Source organism: Vigna unguiculata, chromosome 9 (assembly GCF_004118075.2).
Source record: "Vigna unguiculata cultivar IT97K-499-35 chromosome 9, ASM411807v1, whole genome shotgun sequence".
Taxonomy (NCBI): domain Eukaryota; kingdom Viridiplantae; phylum Streptophyta; class Magnoliopsida; order Fabales; family Fabaceae; genus Vigna; species Vigna unguiculata.
In genome coordinates, this window is record NC_040287.1 from 12786548 (window position 1) to 12805470 (window position 18923).

The 18923-nt window shown below is 34.1% G+C and overlaps 3 protein-coding genes across 3 annotated transcripts; all 3 read right to left on the reverse strand.

Annotated features, from left to right (window-relative positions):
* Positions 1-334: 334 nt before the first annotated feature.
* Positions 335-1523, reverse strand: LOC114163380. The gene is made up of 3 exons (XM_028047686.1): positions 1294-1523; positions 861-987; positions 335-784 (listed from the first exon to the last, which is right to left on the reverse strand). Exons 1-3 carry the CDS (start codon positions 1452-1454, stop codon positions 707-709), a joined length of 366 nt encoding a protein of 121 aa, XP_027903487.1. The 5' UTR covers positions 1455-1523; the 3' UTR covers positions 335-706.
* A 3142-nt stretch (positions 1524-4665) lies between these two features.
* Positions 4666-7269, reverse strand: LOC114163459 (BTB/POZ domain-containing protein At5g03250-like). Its single transcript, XM_028047770.1, has 4 exons — positions 7211-7269; positions 6632-6701; positions 5257-6474; positions 4666-5175 (listed from the first exon to the last, which is right to left on the reverse strand). The coding sequence occupies exons 1-4, from the start codon at positions 7267-7269 to the stop codon at positions 4666-4668; spliced, it is 1857 nt and encodes a 618-aa protein (XP_027903571.1).
* Positions 7270-9902: 2633 nt separating this feature from the next.
* Positions 9903-11075, reverse strand: LOC114163461 (putative pentatricopeptide repeat-containing protein At1g64310). The gene has a single exon (XM_028047771.1). The coding sequence runs from the start codon at positions 11073-11075 to the stop codon at positions 9903-9905; it is 1173 nt and encodes a 390-aa protein (XP_027903572.1).
* Positions 11076-18923: the final 7848 nt, after the last annotated feature.

Here is an 18923-nt window from a genome sequence, read left to right on the forward strand (position 1 = left end):
GGTGGTAGTTAATACAGTAGAAAATTATGCATAGATGTAACTTTTAAAGCCATAATTGCAGTCATCATGCAATTCCTGAGAGTAAAAAGTTTAATGCTGCAGAGGCAGTTGGGATTTTAAATTTTAGTTTAAACAATGGATGGAATGTTGTACTTCGCTTGCAAACAAGTAACCACGTCCTTACAAAGTAATTTCAGAAATGTACTAATTTTTTTTTGGAGCCTATAGATATAAACTTTCGGTACAGAGAAGTAAATCCGCTTACCGTTTCCAGTAATTCTACAAGCAATTTTACTTGATAACACTGAAAATGAACCACGAGTGCTGAGTTTTGTGACGGCAAAAGTAGCTCCATCAGGATTAACGTTATAACATCCAATGTGCATCACTGCAAGATAGGTAAAAAAGACAAACTAAAACATGACAAGAAACATTTACACTTTTTCACCCTTATTAAAGTAGAACCAAGCGAGTACCTTTAGCTATTCCCAGCACCGTACTTGAAAATCCTTGGTACACAAATTTCAAAATTTTACCTCAACTTCAACTCCCATAATGTCGTAAGCAAAAGTCAAAACACTAAAGATGAAGGGCAATACCAACTTCACTAGCAAGATGAAATTGGCTTTTGACTCCATAAAAGTTTATTTTCAGAACGGTACATGAGAAATTCTGACAAAAGTTGTTTCCAATCCACAACTCAACACTAGTCTTGATTGCCTTCATTTGGTTTAGGAATTTTCTTGTATTCATAGCTGTTAATGTCCACCTTTTGTTGCAAAGCCTATCCAACAACAAATAAAAATTAAATCATGGGCAATCTAGACGACGCTGTATTGTTAATGAAGAGGAAAACGAACCTTTAGCTCATCGTCCAAGGAAATCTGTTTTGGATTGTACGCATGCACTGGTCCTGTCCTAGACAATGCTTTTCTTGTTTCAATGATTTCCCACTCTTGATCATCTTTCACCCTTGCAATATCCTTGCTGGGCAGACAAAGTTGCATTATATTTTAGAATGAGGGCGAAGTAAAACAAAATGAGCAATGAAAAAAGAAGGGTTGAGTAACACAAAAAGTCAAATTTTTATACACTGTCTCTACAAGATATTTACATAGTCAAATAATAAGAAATTGTGGTAAACGTAAATTTAAAGATAGTTGTTGTAAAGTAAACAAAAATATGTGTGTGTGTGTGATTGAATGACAGTGAAAAATACAACAAACACAGTAACAATTCTAAACACGTCAACTATTTTCTCTCAAACATAAAGCTTATTGGGCAGTTACTAACCTGCCTTGCAGGAGTTGGGCAAGGCCTAGAGAGCCGAGGACAGTGAGAGAGATCATAGGAAGGCCATATCTCAAAAATGGGCTTCTCCTGCCCCATCTTTTGAATGCTTTCTCAGTTATGGCAGTTCCTTTTGCTGCCCCCTCGCTCTGGACTGTAGTCATTATTATTGGTCACAGAATTCAAATGTTGGCCTGAAATCTCAGCCGAGTGACATGATGAGTGAAAAGAAAACCCAACCGATTACCAATTCATTCATGCCACTGGATTTGGCATTCTATCAAACATGTAATGTTCAAGCTACACACAGAGTCGCAATAAGAAAACATACACGCAAACTCCAGCCACACACAAGCCTCGATGCGATTACAAACTGAAGAAGGCCTCTTTCACGCCAACAATATAGGGTTGTTAACAAACCTTAGGGCTCAGAAGATTGGGCCATTCAGTTTTGGGAATGAAAAATTGTAATTTTTTACTAATTGTTAGAAACGATTTGATCTGTACAGAAAGGGAATGAATGGAAATGATTGGTGTAGGGAGTGATTTACTTGTGTGAAGAAAAAGGGTACGCTAAGAAGGGGAGCATCAGAACAATAAAACTTACCTCTTCACAACTCAAGTCCTTCACATACACCAACGATTTTTGCTTTTTTTTTTTTTGTTTTTTTCGATGTAGTTTTGATCCGAAGAAAAAACTTTTAAATGATATTGTTCTGTTTGCTAAATAATCCGCTCCTATATGCCAATATCTAATGAAAACTTATTACAAATCATACCGATATATATCACGTTCAATTTTATAAGCTTAAATACATATTTAATACTTGTTTTTATTGATTTTATTTAATTTGGTTTTTATTTTTGTTTTGTTGTTTAGTTAGATCTTCATTTTTGTCAAATTTTGGTTAATTTGGTTATTTTTAGTAACCGTGTTTAAATAGTTAACGTTTTTGAACCGTACACGTGTAGGGATGTAAGAAAAATCCGTACCCGCGGATAAAACCCACAAAAGGTAGGAAATAGATATTAAAAATGGATACCTGCTACCCGCAGGTACGAATATTTTTGATACTCACATGGTAACGGCGCGGGTACGGGTATCATAGTATCCGTACCCGTGGATACCCGTACCCGTTAAACTTTAATTCATAAAAATACCCTCACACACACACACATACACACACACACACACACACACACATATATATATATATATATATATATATATATATATATATATATATATATATATATATATTAGTAAAAAATATTCTAACCTATTTTTTTCTAAGTTGCACATCTTGTCTTGTTTTCTGTCTTCATTATTCTAACTTCAAGTATTGGTAGGTTGTCTTTTTTCAAGTACACCCCTTAAAATTCTTCTCTTTCTTTTTTTTTGAAATTTGACATATACATCAAACTCCTATATAGACAACGTTTATGGTATGCTTGTTGTGAAACCCCTTATATGCGTTATTTTTGTTCTATTTAGTCTCAATTTTGGTTAAAATGAATCAATTTTGTCTCTTTCAAATTGACACTAAATTTAATATCTTTTATAAAAATTATACCAATATTTTTCTAAAATTGACATTTTTATTAATTATTTTTGAAATTCAATTATAAATTGAATAAAATTTTTATATTTAATAAGAAAAGTAAACTAATATTTATAAAAATTAGAAATATTCTATTTAACAATTGAATCTAAAAATTATATTTAATTTATAATTAAATATAATAATTTATAATTGAATTTCAAAAATAATTAATAAAAATTTCAATTTTAAAAAAATAGTATAATTTTTATAAAAGAAATTAAATTTGGTGTCAATTTTAAAGGAAAAAAATTATTCATTTAACAAAAATTAGGACTAAATTAAACAAAAATAATGAATATAGGAACTAAATTGAACACAAGAAATAACACAACCACAAACTAACATGTGACACTAACATTGACACGTGACACAATTATAACTTGACATGTGACACAATGACTTGACACGTTGCCAATTTTTATAAAATTAAAATTAAAAAAAAAACAGAAGCTAACACATGACATGTACTGTTGACAAGCGTTAACTATTTAAACACCTATAGTAAAAATGACTAAATTTGACGAAAATAATGATTTAATTGAATACAAAACGAAAATAACGATCAAATTGAATAAAAACAGCCAAAATTGAGAATAAATGTATAATTAAGCTAATTTTATATCTCAAAAAATTTATTGAAACTTATTATGCCTAATAGTTTCTGAAACAGATTTAGATTTAAAAGTTTTTTTTTAACTCATTTTTTGGATTAGATTTCAACTCATCTTGATTTGCTTTTAATTTTAATCCTTTTCAAAAGTGTATATTTTTTCCAAATATATATACACTAATAATATAATTTTATTTCATAAATAATATTTTATATAACATAAATTTCTTTGAATACATTCAATAGTTTCATAATGGTTGATAATTTAAAAATATATATATATATATATATATATTTTTTTTTCTTTCAATTCTTTTGAACTGTCTATAACATCATTAAGATAAGTAAACATATTATCTGTATTAAGATTGTATTATAATAAAATATTTAATTATATAAATAAAACAAAAGTATTACATTGTAATTAATGAACAAAATATACAATATATTTGTAAAACAAATCATTATTTTGATTATCATGATTTTGCAAACTTATAGTTCTTTTGCAGAAACCCTCACAGTTGTTTAAATGTGTCTCTTTTTAAAATTCTACAGTACAACTCCCACTTGATAACATTCATGGATAACCATGTCTAGACATTTTTTCAAATGTTTTGTTTCAAACAACATATAGCCAACATTCTTTCTCAGTAATGAAAAAACATACTGTTCAAATTTTTCTACTTCCAACTTTAGATAAAAGCAAATTTACTAATAGCAAATTGGCCACATTTTTATAAGATTAGTTAGATAAAAGGCTGAAAAACGTTTAAGAACAGCTAACATGAGGGTTTTGCAAGTTGTAAAGTACTAAACATGAGAGAATTTCAACTAAACTATTTTATTGATGTATTTCTCCTCTTCATTGTGCAATGAACTACTCTTAAAACTTGAATGTTCAAATATTCTTCTTTGAATTTGGAGAAAGTGAACATGAATGGAAGAACACAGACAATAGAAAAGCTTCTTCAGTTTTCCAACTAAACATAAACGAGGGTATGGCAATAGCCATTTATGCTGACTAGAATGGCCTTGCCAGAAGAGAAACTGTTTCCAAGTTCTAATGTCTAAGTAGAATAAAGCAAGCAACTAGATGATCTTAAAACTTCAAAAAAAAAAAAAAAGGAAAGAATTGCAAATTGTTTTTCAACTTGAAGTCTTTCATTTCACTTGCATGGCCTTTTCTTCCATCTGGGCAGTAGTTGCCGGTGATATTTTGGACTTCCGGCATGGCTTGGAGACATTGGCATTAGAGGGTTTAGGCACAAGCTTCCAACCCAATTTCCTAAGGAACATGTTCCAACCTCCCTTTGACTTCATCATTTTTTCCAAATCATGCTTCATGCTCAAGTACTCCTTCTCAAGTTCAGCCACTCTCTCTTTCATGTTATCAAAAGCCACAACCGGGTTGTGTGGAATGCTGCCATCATTTCTCATCAGAGACAGATTTGCATTCATGTTTTGTGAGTTCTCAACGTTGTCAGAAGCAAAAAACCAGCCAGCAACAGATGTGCGCAGCTTCAGTTGTTCAAAGAACAAGACTTGGACCACTACACGAAGTGGTAATCTTTCATTTTGAGCTGCATGTGTGCTAGCTTCCAATGACAGCTTTTGGCAATTCATGAGCCTGCAGATTTGTTCCTTCTCAGAGTCTGTCAGCCAATGATGATTCTGAAATTTTGAGTCCGTTAGTATCATTATTATGCTACATTTACAAGATAAGGAAAGAAAATTGTAGATTTTATTTTGTACCTTGAGATATATATCAATGGCGCGGTATAAACCATCATCCAGGGTCCTGACATGATCAGGAATTACAGCAGCAAGTGATTGAAATTTTGGTAGCTTCACATTTACATCAGGTGCAACTTCAGCTAAATAAGAATCTATCAGGTTAGCCACTTTTGCCATTGGGCTCAGAGGTTGAGAACTTCCAACTATGCGCCTTTCTTCCTCTTCTATATCATTAGACGTAGTATCAATTAGATCATGCTCTACAATCATGAAATGGTCAAGCATTCTTTGGACACAGTCGATGTCATGAATAGTTTCCATTGAGAATCCAATATTTGGAATCAAAAGATCTTCTAAATATGCTTCATCTAATTGAGAACCAATCCTTTTCTCCAAGCTTGAGCAGCAAGATGAACTAGCATATAAGGCCATTGCTGTCCGCAGACACCCCAACAAAAACTTGGTTGGTGCTATGTCCTTTTCATTTGGCAGCAACTCCACTATTTCCTGAATAAGATTCCTCTGATCTGCTTCAGAAGGGGTAGAAAGAGATGACTTAAGAGAAGACGAGTTTCCACTCTGTGAATTTGTTTGACTTCCCAACAAGGGAATGTGCTTTTTTGCATAGTAAACAAGTGATCCAGCGATTCTCTTAGGTTTAATGTTTCGTGCACTAGCACCTCGTATGAACCTTTTGTACAATGGCAAACTAAGAGAAGATACATCATCAAACCACCAATCTTCACCTGATGCCTTTGGTGTCAGGCTTATTCCATTCCACACTTCTGCATCTTCTGGACTCTGAGCAACACTTGGACCTGATGAGACAGGCAAATTAACCAAACTTTGATCTGCCACTTTCTGCACCAAAGAGTTTATGCTACGTGAAGCGATGTGAAGCTCTTCAGCCATAGGTAAAACCTCTTCACATGTTTTAAGAGCAATGAGAGTGTCTGTCCAGTAACCAAACACATGATTAAGGAATTTTTCTGTCTGCATGATGAGATTCCCCTCTCCATAGTTCTCACTCATTTGCAGATACTCTGCTGCACACCTGAGACCAACCACATTCGATGCATTCAACTCCATTTTGACACCATAACAAAACTTAACAACATGCAAAAACGCCTTGGCTCCTCCAGGTAGACCAGGCAGTTCCAAAACAGACTTATCAGGTTCGCATGGTACTTCCCTCATCAAACTTTCTAGCTCTCTGCTTCTTGATATCAGTGGAAACTGGTAACGCGGCAACAAACGAATTAATCATGCAATGTGACTGGTAATGACAACAAACAAATATATAGGTTGAAGCATAACTGATACTCCTATTGTTTTGCGATGCATTCAGTGATATATCTTCAAAACGCATTGTGTAGAAAGTATGAAAACACACCTTGTGGAGATGGAAAGATGTATCACCAATTTCAATGATGATATCACTTGGAAGTCCAGTTGAGCAAAGCCTAGAATAATCATTTGGAAGCCAACAAGGTTACTGATAACTGATAAACTATAACAAGATTTCACTGATAAATAAAATGATGAATTATGTACAGAATATATAGCCATTGTTGATTTAACCCTAAGAACAAGTATAATTTAATTGAAGTTATAATGTTCTCAATTGTGAATTCAATTTTGAACATTTGTTGGGAAAAACACACGACGAATGGAATCATCCACGCATACAAAAGATCTTTAGATGAAACACACACAGAGGTTTATCATGTTGGTTATACAACCGATCTACTTTGTTTGTAACAGTGAAAACATATTTCACTGCCATGCATGTATTCATCAGCCACCAATAGACAAGACAGAAACTTCCTCCGATTAACCAAAACTAGTGTTTTAAGCTTGTCAAAGGATGAAGGAAACATGCTATAACAGTGACACAAAAAAGGGACAAAGATCACTTATGAGATTATAGAGATGTAATTAAACAATAAGAAAGAAGTGGAAAAGAACTGACCAACTTTGGCCATAGAGGTAAAACATTTCAGATTTGGATCCCAGCTTCATGCACGCCATTTGTGGCACTTAATTAACGTCAAAATGTTCCTTCAAAGTGGCAAACAAAATTAAAAGCTACATGATAGCTATTATCCTTTTTCTCTTTGTTTCTGTTTTGGGTACTGAGATTTTTTCCACGTTTTTCTCTCACAGAAATAATTTGTTATGCCAATGTGTTGTAGTGTGTATACTGATTCCGGTTCTAAAGGTGGAAAATTTAGGAAGAAAAATAAGCTACAGCTGTTATGCTAATGTGTAATGAGAAGAGTGATTCTCTATTGAGGCTGTTAGAATTAAATTTCGTTATCGTAATAATAAAAATAAAACATTATATCATGGTTGAGTTTAACAAAAGTTCTTTGTGCTTAAAGCATGTTGATGAATGCTCCATTTATTATTATTATATATATATATATAGTATTAAAGAATATATTCATTAAATTGTAATAAATAATTAATTTAAGCAAATCTATTGAATTTTATATTTATAAACAATAATAGATCACGTTAATAAAATGTATTACAAGTTTCTATCAAGAAATTATTATAAATTAAGTATATATTAAAAGAATTACATCTAAAGTAAACAAATTATTATTTTGAAAAAAAAAATAATATCATATGCATATTCTGTTATCTATTCGAGCTGATATTTGATTTTATAAAAGAAAATAAATTTTTGGTAAAAACATTTCTCACAGTGTATTTTTGTAAACATACATTATATTATTATTATTATTATCCTCTATATATATATATATATTAGTATAAACATAAAAGAAATGGATAATTAATAATTAAAAATAAATACACTTCGCACTTGAAAATTATATTTTACTAATTTGGTATGCAAATCTAATACGGAGTTTCATAGAATATGTACAAAACTTTAGTAGAAAATAATTTTCAATTAGATCATGCCTAAATTTAGGTTAAATTAATTTATAATAAAAAAGGAAGTGAAAGGGAAAAAACTATTGAATACTTTTTTTCTATTCTTATACATTTAATAAATGAATCAGTCATAGTGGTATTTTCACCCATGAAATCCAGGTAAGGAAACCTATGATATATGAGAGTCAATTTATCATACTTTTATATTCTTATATATTTCTAATCACATATGTTTTTCCATAGATTTAAAATAGCTCCAATTTTTTTTTTCATTGACTACTTTGTATACACAATGTTTAAATGTTCATGCCAATAATCTTTAGGATGCTTAAAGTATAAAGTATAATAAATAGTATTATAATTTTTTTTTCTTAGATATAAAGGTGTGTGTATATATATATATATATATATATATATATATATATATATATATATATATATATATATATATATATATATATATATATATATATATATATTCAATATGTTCTTTCTAGCAATACTTATATTTATTTTAAAGTTTGAAAATTTAATTTACCATTACAATAATATATTAATTCATTTTCTTTTAATAATATTTGTATGTATTGTTTTGTTATTGGTCAATTAGACACAATATCATTCCTGAAACTATATCATCTTTTTAGGTTTAAGAAATATATTATTTATGATGGCATTGAATCAGGTATTTTTTAATTATTTGACAAAATTTTAATACAATTTTTAAAATATACAAATATTTACTGGATCCAGTAGTAAAAATTAATCAAATTCAATATAAACATTGTTTTGTTGCCTAATAAATTAGTTCAGTCATGATTAAGTTACATGTTATTTTTATTGTAGAATAATATTTTTAACAAATGTTCATCGAATTTAAATTGTCAAAAGGAATGGTTTTATGTGAATCAAAATTGACATACTTTTAAATAGAAGTGACCAATGATGATAAGTAAATACTTTTGCATTATAAAAGGAAACATGTGTTACCTCTCAATTTTCATTTTCAAAAAAAGACATTAGAATCAACTTTTTTTTATCATGTAAAAATATTAAGTTTAAAATAATTATTTTAACCTAAGTTCATGCCTAAAAGAAGTTCCTGTAAGATAGATCCAACACTTTTATTTTTCACATGTATAAATAATTAGATCAGTTTAAAGTGAGAAAGTGATGATCTATTATTAAAAATATCTTATAAGCTTAAACTATCTATAATCCCTCATTTCCTCACTTCTTGAAGTTAAATCTAGTGAGTATTGGTAACAAGAAGAGAAATGGATTGGTTGGGCTGATTGGGCCGGTCGACTTGAATTAACATTTATGTGATGAAATTAAATGACAGGAAATGACGCACTTATTTTTTGTTCCTGCACCCATAGATGTGAGGAAATGACAGTTTTATCCCCTATTTTTTCCTTTATGCCTAGTCTTGTACCATTTGTCATCAATAAAAAAATAAGGAGAAGAAGAAACATGAAGGAGGAAGGAGTGAGAAGAATAAGCATGGTGGAGGAAGGAAAGAAGAAACATGGGGACATCTAATATGAAAGAAGGGAACACGCAATTTGAAAATATTTCTGAAACACTGAATCCAAAAGGTTTATTTAAATGTATTTCAAAACGTACTTACAAATTTAAAAACACTTTTCAAAATGTTCATGTAATTTTATTAAATATATTTTGGGTTATGTAATCCAAAGGTATTTTGAATATAAAAATATGTTTTGAAATGTGTATTTCGAAATGTATGGTTTTTAATATATTTCAGATTTTACGTTATGATACATGGTTTTGCATTTGAAACACCAATCCTTTTCCAGCATCTTTTCAAACACCTTAAAAGCCTCATAAGCATATCCATGCAAGCCAAAAGCCAAAATTACAGAATTATAAGAAACAACATTCCGCTCTAGTTCCAATCCATGCCGAAGAGCATATCCATGTACCTCGCACCCAAGTCCTACATTTGCCGTCCGAGCAATAGAAGCCAATACACTGGCAACCAAGACAGTATCTGCCTTCCTGTCTTCCATGTTTAATTTCCTAAAAAGGTACAGCACTTTCTCAAACACCCCAGCCTGAGAATACCCCATAATAAGAGCAGACCATGTGACCAAATCAGGATTCAAAATACTGCAAAAGACTCTGTATGCATAATCCATACACTTACATCTCGAGTAAAAACTCACCAGCAAACTACTAACATGAGAGTCAGCATCAAGCCCACTCTTTTGACTTAAACAATGTAATCCTTGGCCAATGCTCAGCACCCCAGAATCTACAATACCCACAAGCAACCCAGCCAGGGTATATCCATCAGGCTTCTTCCCGACAAGTTTCATCGCACTAAACATCTGCATCCCCACATCCCATAGACCAGAGCTCCCATAGCCAGAAATCAATGAATTCCATAAAACTATATCTGGTTCAGTGATCCTATTGAACACTCTACGCGCTTCATGAACAAGACCAAGTTTTGAATAAGCAGTCACAAGTGCACTGCAACAAACAGGGTCCAGTCCTAATCCTGCAGCCACAGCACCTCCATGAACACGCCTTAGCATACCGTAATCAAAGTTGTCAGCACACGCACGTATAACACAAGCATAAGTGTGACCATCAGGACTTATGTCAGCCCCAAGCATGGTTCTAAACAGAGAGATTGCGCTGAAAAATCTTTGGGACTGCGCGAAAGCTCGAATCATGGAATTCCAAAGGTAGACACTTCGGTCGGAAGTTTTGTCGAACACATGATGGGCCGAGTTGATGTCGCTGTTGACTGCATACTGCCTGAGAATTTTTGTTGCGTAAAAAGGGTCTTCTGAGAGATGGGTCTTCAAAAGGAATGCGTGTAACTGCTTCACCCTCAAGAGGGACCTACAAATGTTGCTGAGTTCGGAATGAAGCCATTCAAACGGAATGAACATTAAGATTACAATGTTAACTTCTGACAGCAACAAAGACAACACTTGTGAGTTGGTAAGCATGAGATTTTTTATTTTTTTTTTGCATAAAAATAAAGCTTGGTGAGAATCGGATTACCAGGAAGGTGGTGTTGGTGTTTATGCATAAAACAGAGGCGCTGGTCGGCAAAAATGGAGTCTGCGCCTTCGGCGAAGAGGGAGACGGGTTCTATTGGAGTACTTGAACATTTTGTAGCTGCAGGTGATTATGGAAATTGTTGCATGCAGTGAAGGATTTGATGGAGGAAAGGAAATAGAAGATGAAGGCCATGGGTCTGAAATATAAAATAATTAATGGAGGAGTTGGGGATTGTGAGAGACAAACAAGTCACATAAATGACATGTAATTTAATTTAAGAGGAAATCTTGTTAAATTAGCCGTTCAATGATCAGATTCTTATTTGCATGTAACAGGTAATGCAGGTATATTTATCGAGAATGGACTTTTATAGATGTATAATGATATTATGATAAATAATTTTTCATGTTTCTTTGTAGTGACTTATTTTAAATTTGATATTTATCGGAAATTATAATTATATTTGTTGTGAATGTATTTTTGGTACGAATATGAATAGTGATATTATGAACAATGATCACGAACTATTCATGTTTTTTTAATGAACTTTTATTTTAAATTTTGATGTTTATCAGGAATTGTACTTATTAATATTGAATAATATTGAATGTGGATAATTTTAAATTGTCATATCAAGTAGAATAATTTTTTTTTTTTGTGTACATGAGCTTGTAAATATATGACTAAAGAGAGTTTGCAAGTTTTACATAAAAAATTTATAATGTTCATAACGAATGAGTTGGAGCAGTAAAATTTTTATTTTTTTTTAATATTAAAAATTTATATTTATATTATCATTAATCTTTAATATTATTACTATATTTTATTTTTTTTAACTTTTTTCTATATTTGTGTATTTTAACTTAAATAGTTATTTATTTTTAAAAATATAGATTTAAAATTAAAATTAGATTTATAAAAAAGTTAATTTAGAAGTAAAAATATGAATTTAGAAATGGATTTGGATTAAAACTGGATCCAAATTTCTCGATTTAGATTTAGAACTTGATCCAAATATTTGGATTTAAATTTTAAAAAAATTCAAACCATTTCACAAGAAAAGCATATTTGGATTCACTATCTGATCCAATTTTCTGGATCTGGTTTAGATCATCCAAAATTTGATCCATGATCATCCTTACTTAAAAGACATACATTATCCATTGATAAGTGAATTATTAGAAGAAAACAATGTACAATGGTGAAAGTTGTTTGGGTAGAATTTTCACAAAGTGCTAATTTTCATTTTGTTGAGATAAGACATAAAGATTTAGAAAGTAATTAAGTATGCATCCATGCATGAGTTTAAAATATGCTGCTACATTTACGAACAAACATTGAAGTTGGAAATTGTGTGAGATGTTATTGCATGCAACTTAGTGTTAGAAGAAAAAGGAAGATCATATCTTTGAGCCAAAAGGATAGATGGATAGATGAATTCCAATTGAAGTTAAGGTCTATGCAAATCTTATCTCATGGTAAGTCATTTATCCTAATACAACACTTCTCATTTCCATGAATCAATTTTTCACATTCTTTAGAGACCAAAGTGTAGTATTATGTTAGAGATAGATTTACATTAGTCATTCAAGTTGTTTAATAATCTTCTTATAGAATCACATATGAATTGCATAATTTATATTATACTTGTAGAATTTATACATAATTTTTAAGTGAATAGTACTTAGAACTATGTATGAAGATGTATCTTGTAAATGTTACAATTTTATAAATGTTTTCCTTTTCTTTTGTTGTATTTGGAATATCACATATACTACTTTTTTTCTCAAGTTTACAATTACCTTGTTTTCATGTGTCTTCAAGATGATCTTCGAGATTGTGTCTATGAGAATATATATCAATACAACCCAAAGTTTGATTATCAATGATATGAAACCACATTTATACGAGTCTTTTTTGTCTTAATGTTTTTGGAACCTTCATGGGAGAAATAGTAGTTTGGACAATTGATCACGACCCATAACATGTTTTTTATAAAGGAAAGTTCATCATTTCGTATGTTTTTGCTAGCATGGTTCCATCTTTTGTTACCTCATATCCTTACAATTTTGGTTATTCATTCAAAATCAAGTTTGGTTACTCATTCAAAATAAGTAAAGGAAACTTGCCTTAATTACCATTTGTTATATATGCACTATAGTATATTTCTCTCAATTTTGTCAAGTACTTAGTTTGCACAGACTTACCCCTCTTGAAAAGTCACTTGTTATACTCATTCCTTCTCTTTAAACATAGGTAGTATGATGTGAAATTGTTAGTGTATATCAATTTATGATCTTGTGAAATCTAATTTTATTAGTTTGTTATTCTACTAGTACTAATTTTTTGTTATATTGCTTTTAGTCTTTGCATGTATTGTGCACTTTCCTAATTGCCTATATAAATGTACATTTTGAATCCTTTGACAATCAAGTATAAATTCTTATTCTCTATATATATGATTCTTCTATGTTATGCATGCCACTTTCTATCATTATATCCAGAGCTTGAAAATTGTCTTTCATGGCTATCATTCCTCAACCAACACCTTTGTTGCCTACAATTGTTTCATCAACTCCATCATCAATCATTTTCTCATATTCCACGTCGGAAAAACTCTTTAATATGAATATTTTAAAAATTGTTAATTTGACTTCTTTTTTTATAATTTTGAAAACCTTTTTTATTTTTTTATATTTTTAATTATTTGGAAATGAGTGTTCTACGACACGAGCGACCGGACAGACACTAAAAGGTAAACAAAGAAAACTATTTTTTATTTTAGTTTTTTATATATTTTTTATATTTTCTGGAAAAAAAAAAGAATTTTGAAAATTGTGTTGGACAAACACTAAAAGAAATGAGGAAAACTATTTTTTGTAATGATTTTTAGAATAAAATAAAAAAAAAGAAGGCCAAAATTAAGTGTAGAAAAAAAAACGTACAATATTAAAACAAAATAAAGTGAAAATTTGGGAATGTATAAATAAAAAATATTGACATTGACATATCTTTTAAACTTTTTAGTTCCTCTTCTTTTATATCAATTCCCTTCTTTTGTTCCCTCCACTATAACTTCCTTCTCTCTTCTTCTTCTTTTTCCTACTTCCTCCAATAAGAATTTTGCTTTTCTCCCATAACAGATTAAAAGGAGGTGTGACGTGTGAGTGGTAATGAGAAAGATAGAAGTGTAGAGAATATTTTCTTTTTCAATCATTTTCCTATGACAGAGTGCATATTTATATTCACACATTGCAATATCAATGCAATTATAGCCTTAATTGTAATAAACAATATAAGAAAGGAATTGATCATGATAGCAGTACATTATGGGAATCAAATCGTAGCAAATCAGAGCACAATATCAATCACCATCAATAATATTGATTCTAATCATTATAAGATATATTGGTTCTACTTATTAGAATCATATAACTATTTTTTCTATCAGGAGCAAAGGTAGAAGATATGATATGTTGGGTTGTTGGACTCATGAGAAGTGGTGTAATAATTAAAAACAAATTGGACTCTTGCTTCTTCTTCTTTTCTTTTTTTATATCTCGTTTTTTTTTCTTTTTTTACTAAAATCAAAGTTTGAAAATCTTTGAAAAAAAAATTATTTCACCTTTTTTATTTACCATTAACTAAAAAAACATTTCATTTTTTTTTCAAAAATAAATTTATTCACCCAGACGAAATTGGGTGTTGACATTATGTAATATAAAAAAGGAGATCAAGTGATTAATGATTTTCTTTTACTTATTGATTCTCTTAATTCTATTGGAGATCATATTTCTGAATGTGAATAACTTTATGTTTTTGTTCAAGGTCTTCCTATTGAGTATGAATTATACATTTCTTTTATTAATAAGTTAGATTTGTTTTTGTTTGATGAAATTGAATTTGTAGTAGTTGCTCGAGAAGTAAGAATTAAGAAATCTAAGCAAACTAATGACACTATTTCTTTTAATCTTACTCACACCAAATAACTTTAACTTCAAAAATATAGTCAACTTGAATGGAAATTTTATATGTGGTAGTTATTTCCAACAAGGCACAAACAATCATGGTTGTAAAGGTAGTTGTAATGGATGTAGTATTATTTTTGTAATATATAAGTATGGAAACAATATTTTACTGGTACTTTCCACACATAAGAATCTTGTTAGCATTAGAAAGTTTGTCAAAGATAATGTACCACACCTAGCCAGCCTCGCTAACACGTCAGCACTTATCATCCTTCACTGCCATATATATATCGGCAAAGGCTGGGGGACTGGTGTACCACACCTAGCCAGTCTAACCAAATAATAATAATAAACAATCACCATATATACGCGGAGCAAATAAAGTAATCGGCCTAACCCGACAGAAGAATAATAGTGGCCTAAGCCGACAGAAGAATAATAGTGGCCTAAGCCGCTAAAAGAGTAGCCGGTATAAACCGGCCACTCTGGAAAACTTAATGAAATCAACGCATCTAAGATTCATCAAGCCTACAATAATCAAACTAGGGGCCTGGGTTAGGGCCCAGGCCCACCTACAACCCATGACGTGGCCAGACATAATTAATAATTTATAAACATGCATGAACCCCACAAATTAAAGGTACGCATTCATTACTTCCCTAATCACCAGATTTGACTTTCTTAGAGATTTTGCTGACTTGAGCTTCGGAGTCCCTTTTGCAGGTAACCCCTCTCGGGTCCAAACCGATCACACCGAGATACCCATGAGTGACATGTATCAACCGGGAAGAAGCCTACTGAGGAGATGACAGACTAGAGTAAGGTAATACTTGTGTTTAACATATCTTGTTTGTTCTCTGCAAGAACAATTGGCGCCCACCGTGGGACACGAGATAATACCTTACCACCCGTTTTTTTCGAAAATGGTTTCTACCCGCAGCAGAGCAAGAGTTAACAAACAAGTTGAAGCAGGCCCTTCAGGACCTGCTAACATCACCCCGGATCTGGCCGCCATCCTAGACAGTCAAGCCAAGATGCAACAGGAGCTGGATGACTTGAAGAAGCGTAGTGCTGATGAGATGGAGGCACTACGACAGAAAAATTCTCGCCTAAGGCCAAGGAAACATCGGATGCCGCAGGGTCCCCAGCTTTCCAACCTACTGAAGAAGAAAGCGAGTACAACCCTACCTCGCACACCTTCACCACCACCCAACAAACTCCCATCCTCTCAACCTATCATACTCACTTCCATTCCACCCTCCCAGGAAATACTACGGCTCCCACCCCCGCCGCCACCCTGCCCACCACACACATCCCGCCCTACAACATGCCCACCACACTACACACCACTCATATCCCACCCTACAACCCTCACAACCTCCCTACTACCCATATCCCTCTTCACAACTTCACCTCCACTTTTTCCACCCTCGTCCACCATCACATCCCTCCTCACCCGCTACCATCTCACCAACCCAGACGCCATCACCTTTTCAATGATTTCATCGCCAACACCCCCTCCCCATCCAGTGGGAACCTTTCACGCTGGAACGTTACACTGGTGAAACCGACCCGGATGAACACCTCAAAGTCTATATCACCCACGTCGCCCTCTACACTTCCCATGATGCCATTTTTTGCAAAGTCTTTCCTACCACCTTGAAAGGCCCTACCCTTGAATGGTTTACCACCCTCTCGCCATACTCCATTGTCTGCTTCGACACCCTCTCCCACATGTTTGCCACTCACTTCGTCGGCAGCCCCCTGCATTAAACTACCACAATATCACTCCTCAGCGTCAGACAAGAACAAGACAAGACGCTCCGGGCATTCATTGATCGATTCAGTAAGGCTGCCCTTCGCACACCGCACCTCAACTAAGAAATGATACTTCAGTGCATGGCCCTCACTCTTAAACTCGACCCCTTCGCCAATAATGTCTACCTGCACCCACTCGCCTCTATGCATGAATTGAAACTGCATGGTGCCGATTACGTCCGTATGGAGGAAATGCAAACTTTCCATACAAAATTTTGCAATGACTACACACCCTCTACTGCCACCCCCACTCCACAACCTCCCCGTCCTGATCCGAGACCTCGAGAACCCCGACAACCCCGCTTCACCAGATACGCCCCCCTAAATGTCCCCAGATCTCACCTCCTTGATGAGGCCTTTCAGGCCGACCTCATCCCACCACTACACAAGAAGACCACTCCCCCCAACGCGACCATACCACAGAGGAATGTAAAGCACTCCAGGATAAAATTGAAGAACTAGTTCGTGCTGGCCATTTCCGTCGCTTTGTCCACAAAGATGACCACTCCTCCTGATCCCATCACCCTCCTCGTTTCGACCACCGACGCCTTCCCCGCGACTCTCGCCACGATAAAAGCCCAAACCAACCCGCAAACCTTGACCCCGAACCGACTCACACCGACGTCACCCCACCGACCCTCCCCTACGCAACACTATCAACACCATCTCTGGTGGTTTTGCTAGTGGAGGATCCACCTCATCTGTCAGGAAGAGACACCTTCGCCATATCCAATCCATCAACCACATAACCCATTCTCATCACAGACGTCACATGCCCCCCATAACCTTCACGGACGACGATTTTCAAGGCCTTGATCACTAGCAAGATGACCCTATGGTCATCACCGTTGAAATAGGAAACTACGCAGTCAAGAAAGTCCTCGTCGACCAAGGCAGCTCCGTCGACATCCTCTATTGGGCTACGTACCAGAAACTTCAACTCCCAAACACCGCCATGGTCCCATACGATGAACCGATATATGGCTTTTCTGGGGAAAAAGTTTTCACCCGCGACTACATTGACCTCCATACCGTTTTTCGCGATGGCACCCAAACAAAGACAATTCCTATTCGCTTCCTTATCGTCGACGCACCTATATCTTATAATGTCCTCCTCGGCCGCCCTTCACTCAACACTCTTGGCGTTGTTGTTCCCACACCTCATCTGGCCATGAAGTTCCCTTTCCCATCTGGCGACATCCTCACCATTCATGGCGACCAACGCCTTGCACGCGAATGCTACATGGCCAGTCTACGCCCACAGCTTCCCATCCTTCAAACGAATCATATTGAACGACCACCCGGCTCTGAGATCGCCTTATCTCGTGACGATCTAGACCCCAGAGTGGGTCGGGATATCCGCCTCGAACCTCTCGAAGAAACCAGCCCCTAGGAGCTCCCTAATGGCCGCACCATCTAACTCGGTACTGGGCTAGAATTTGAACAACGTGACATCCTAACACCCACCCTTGTCAGCAACACGGACCTCTTTTCTTGGTCAGTTGTTGACTTACCTAAAGAGTACCCTCACGTGGCATCTCACAAGTTATCATTTACAAGGAGGCCCGATATGTCTCCTAGAAAAAACGCAAACTTGGTGAAGAACAACACCTAGCGGCCAAGGTCGAGGCCGATAAGTTACTAAACGCAGGGTTTATCGAAGAAGCCCACTACACCATTTGGCTCTCTAACGTGGTCCTGGTCAAGAAAGCCAATGGCAAGTGGCCGATGTGTGTTGATTACATGGATCTTAACAAAGTCTGTCCTAGGGATGCCTACCCCTTACCTAATATTGACCGACTTGTCGATGGCGCAGCCGGTAACAAGGTCCTCAGTTTTCTTGATGCATACTCCGGTTATAACCAAATTCCCAAGAACAAAACCGCCTTCATCACAAACGACGCCAACTACTTCTACAAGGTCATGCCATTTAGTCTCAAAAACGCA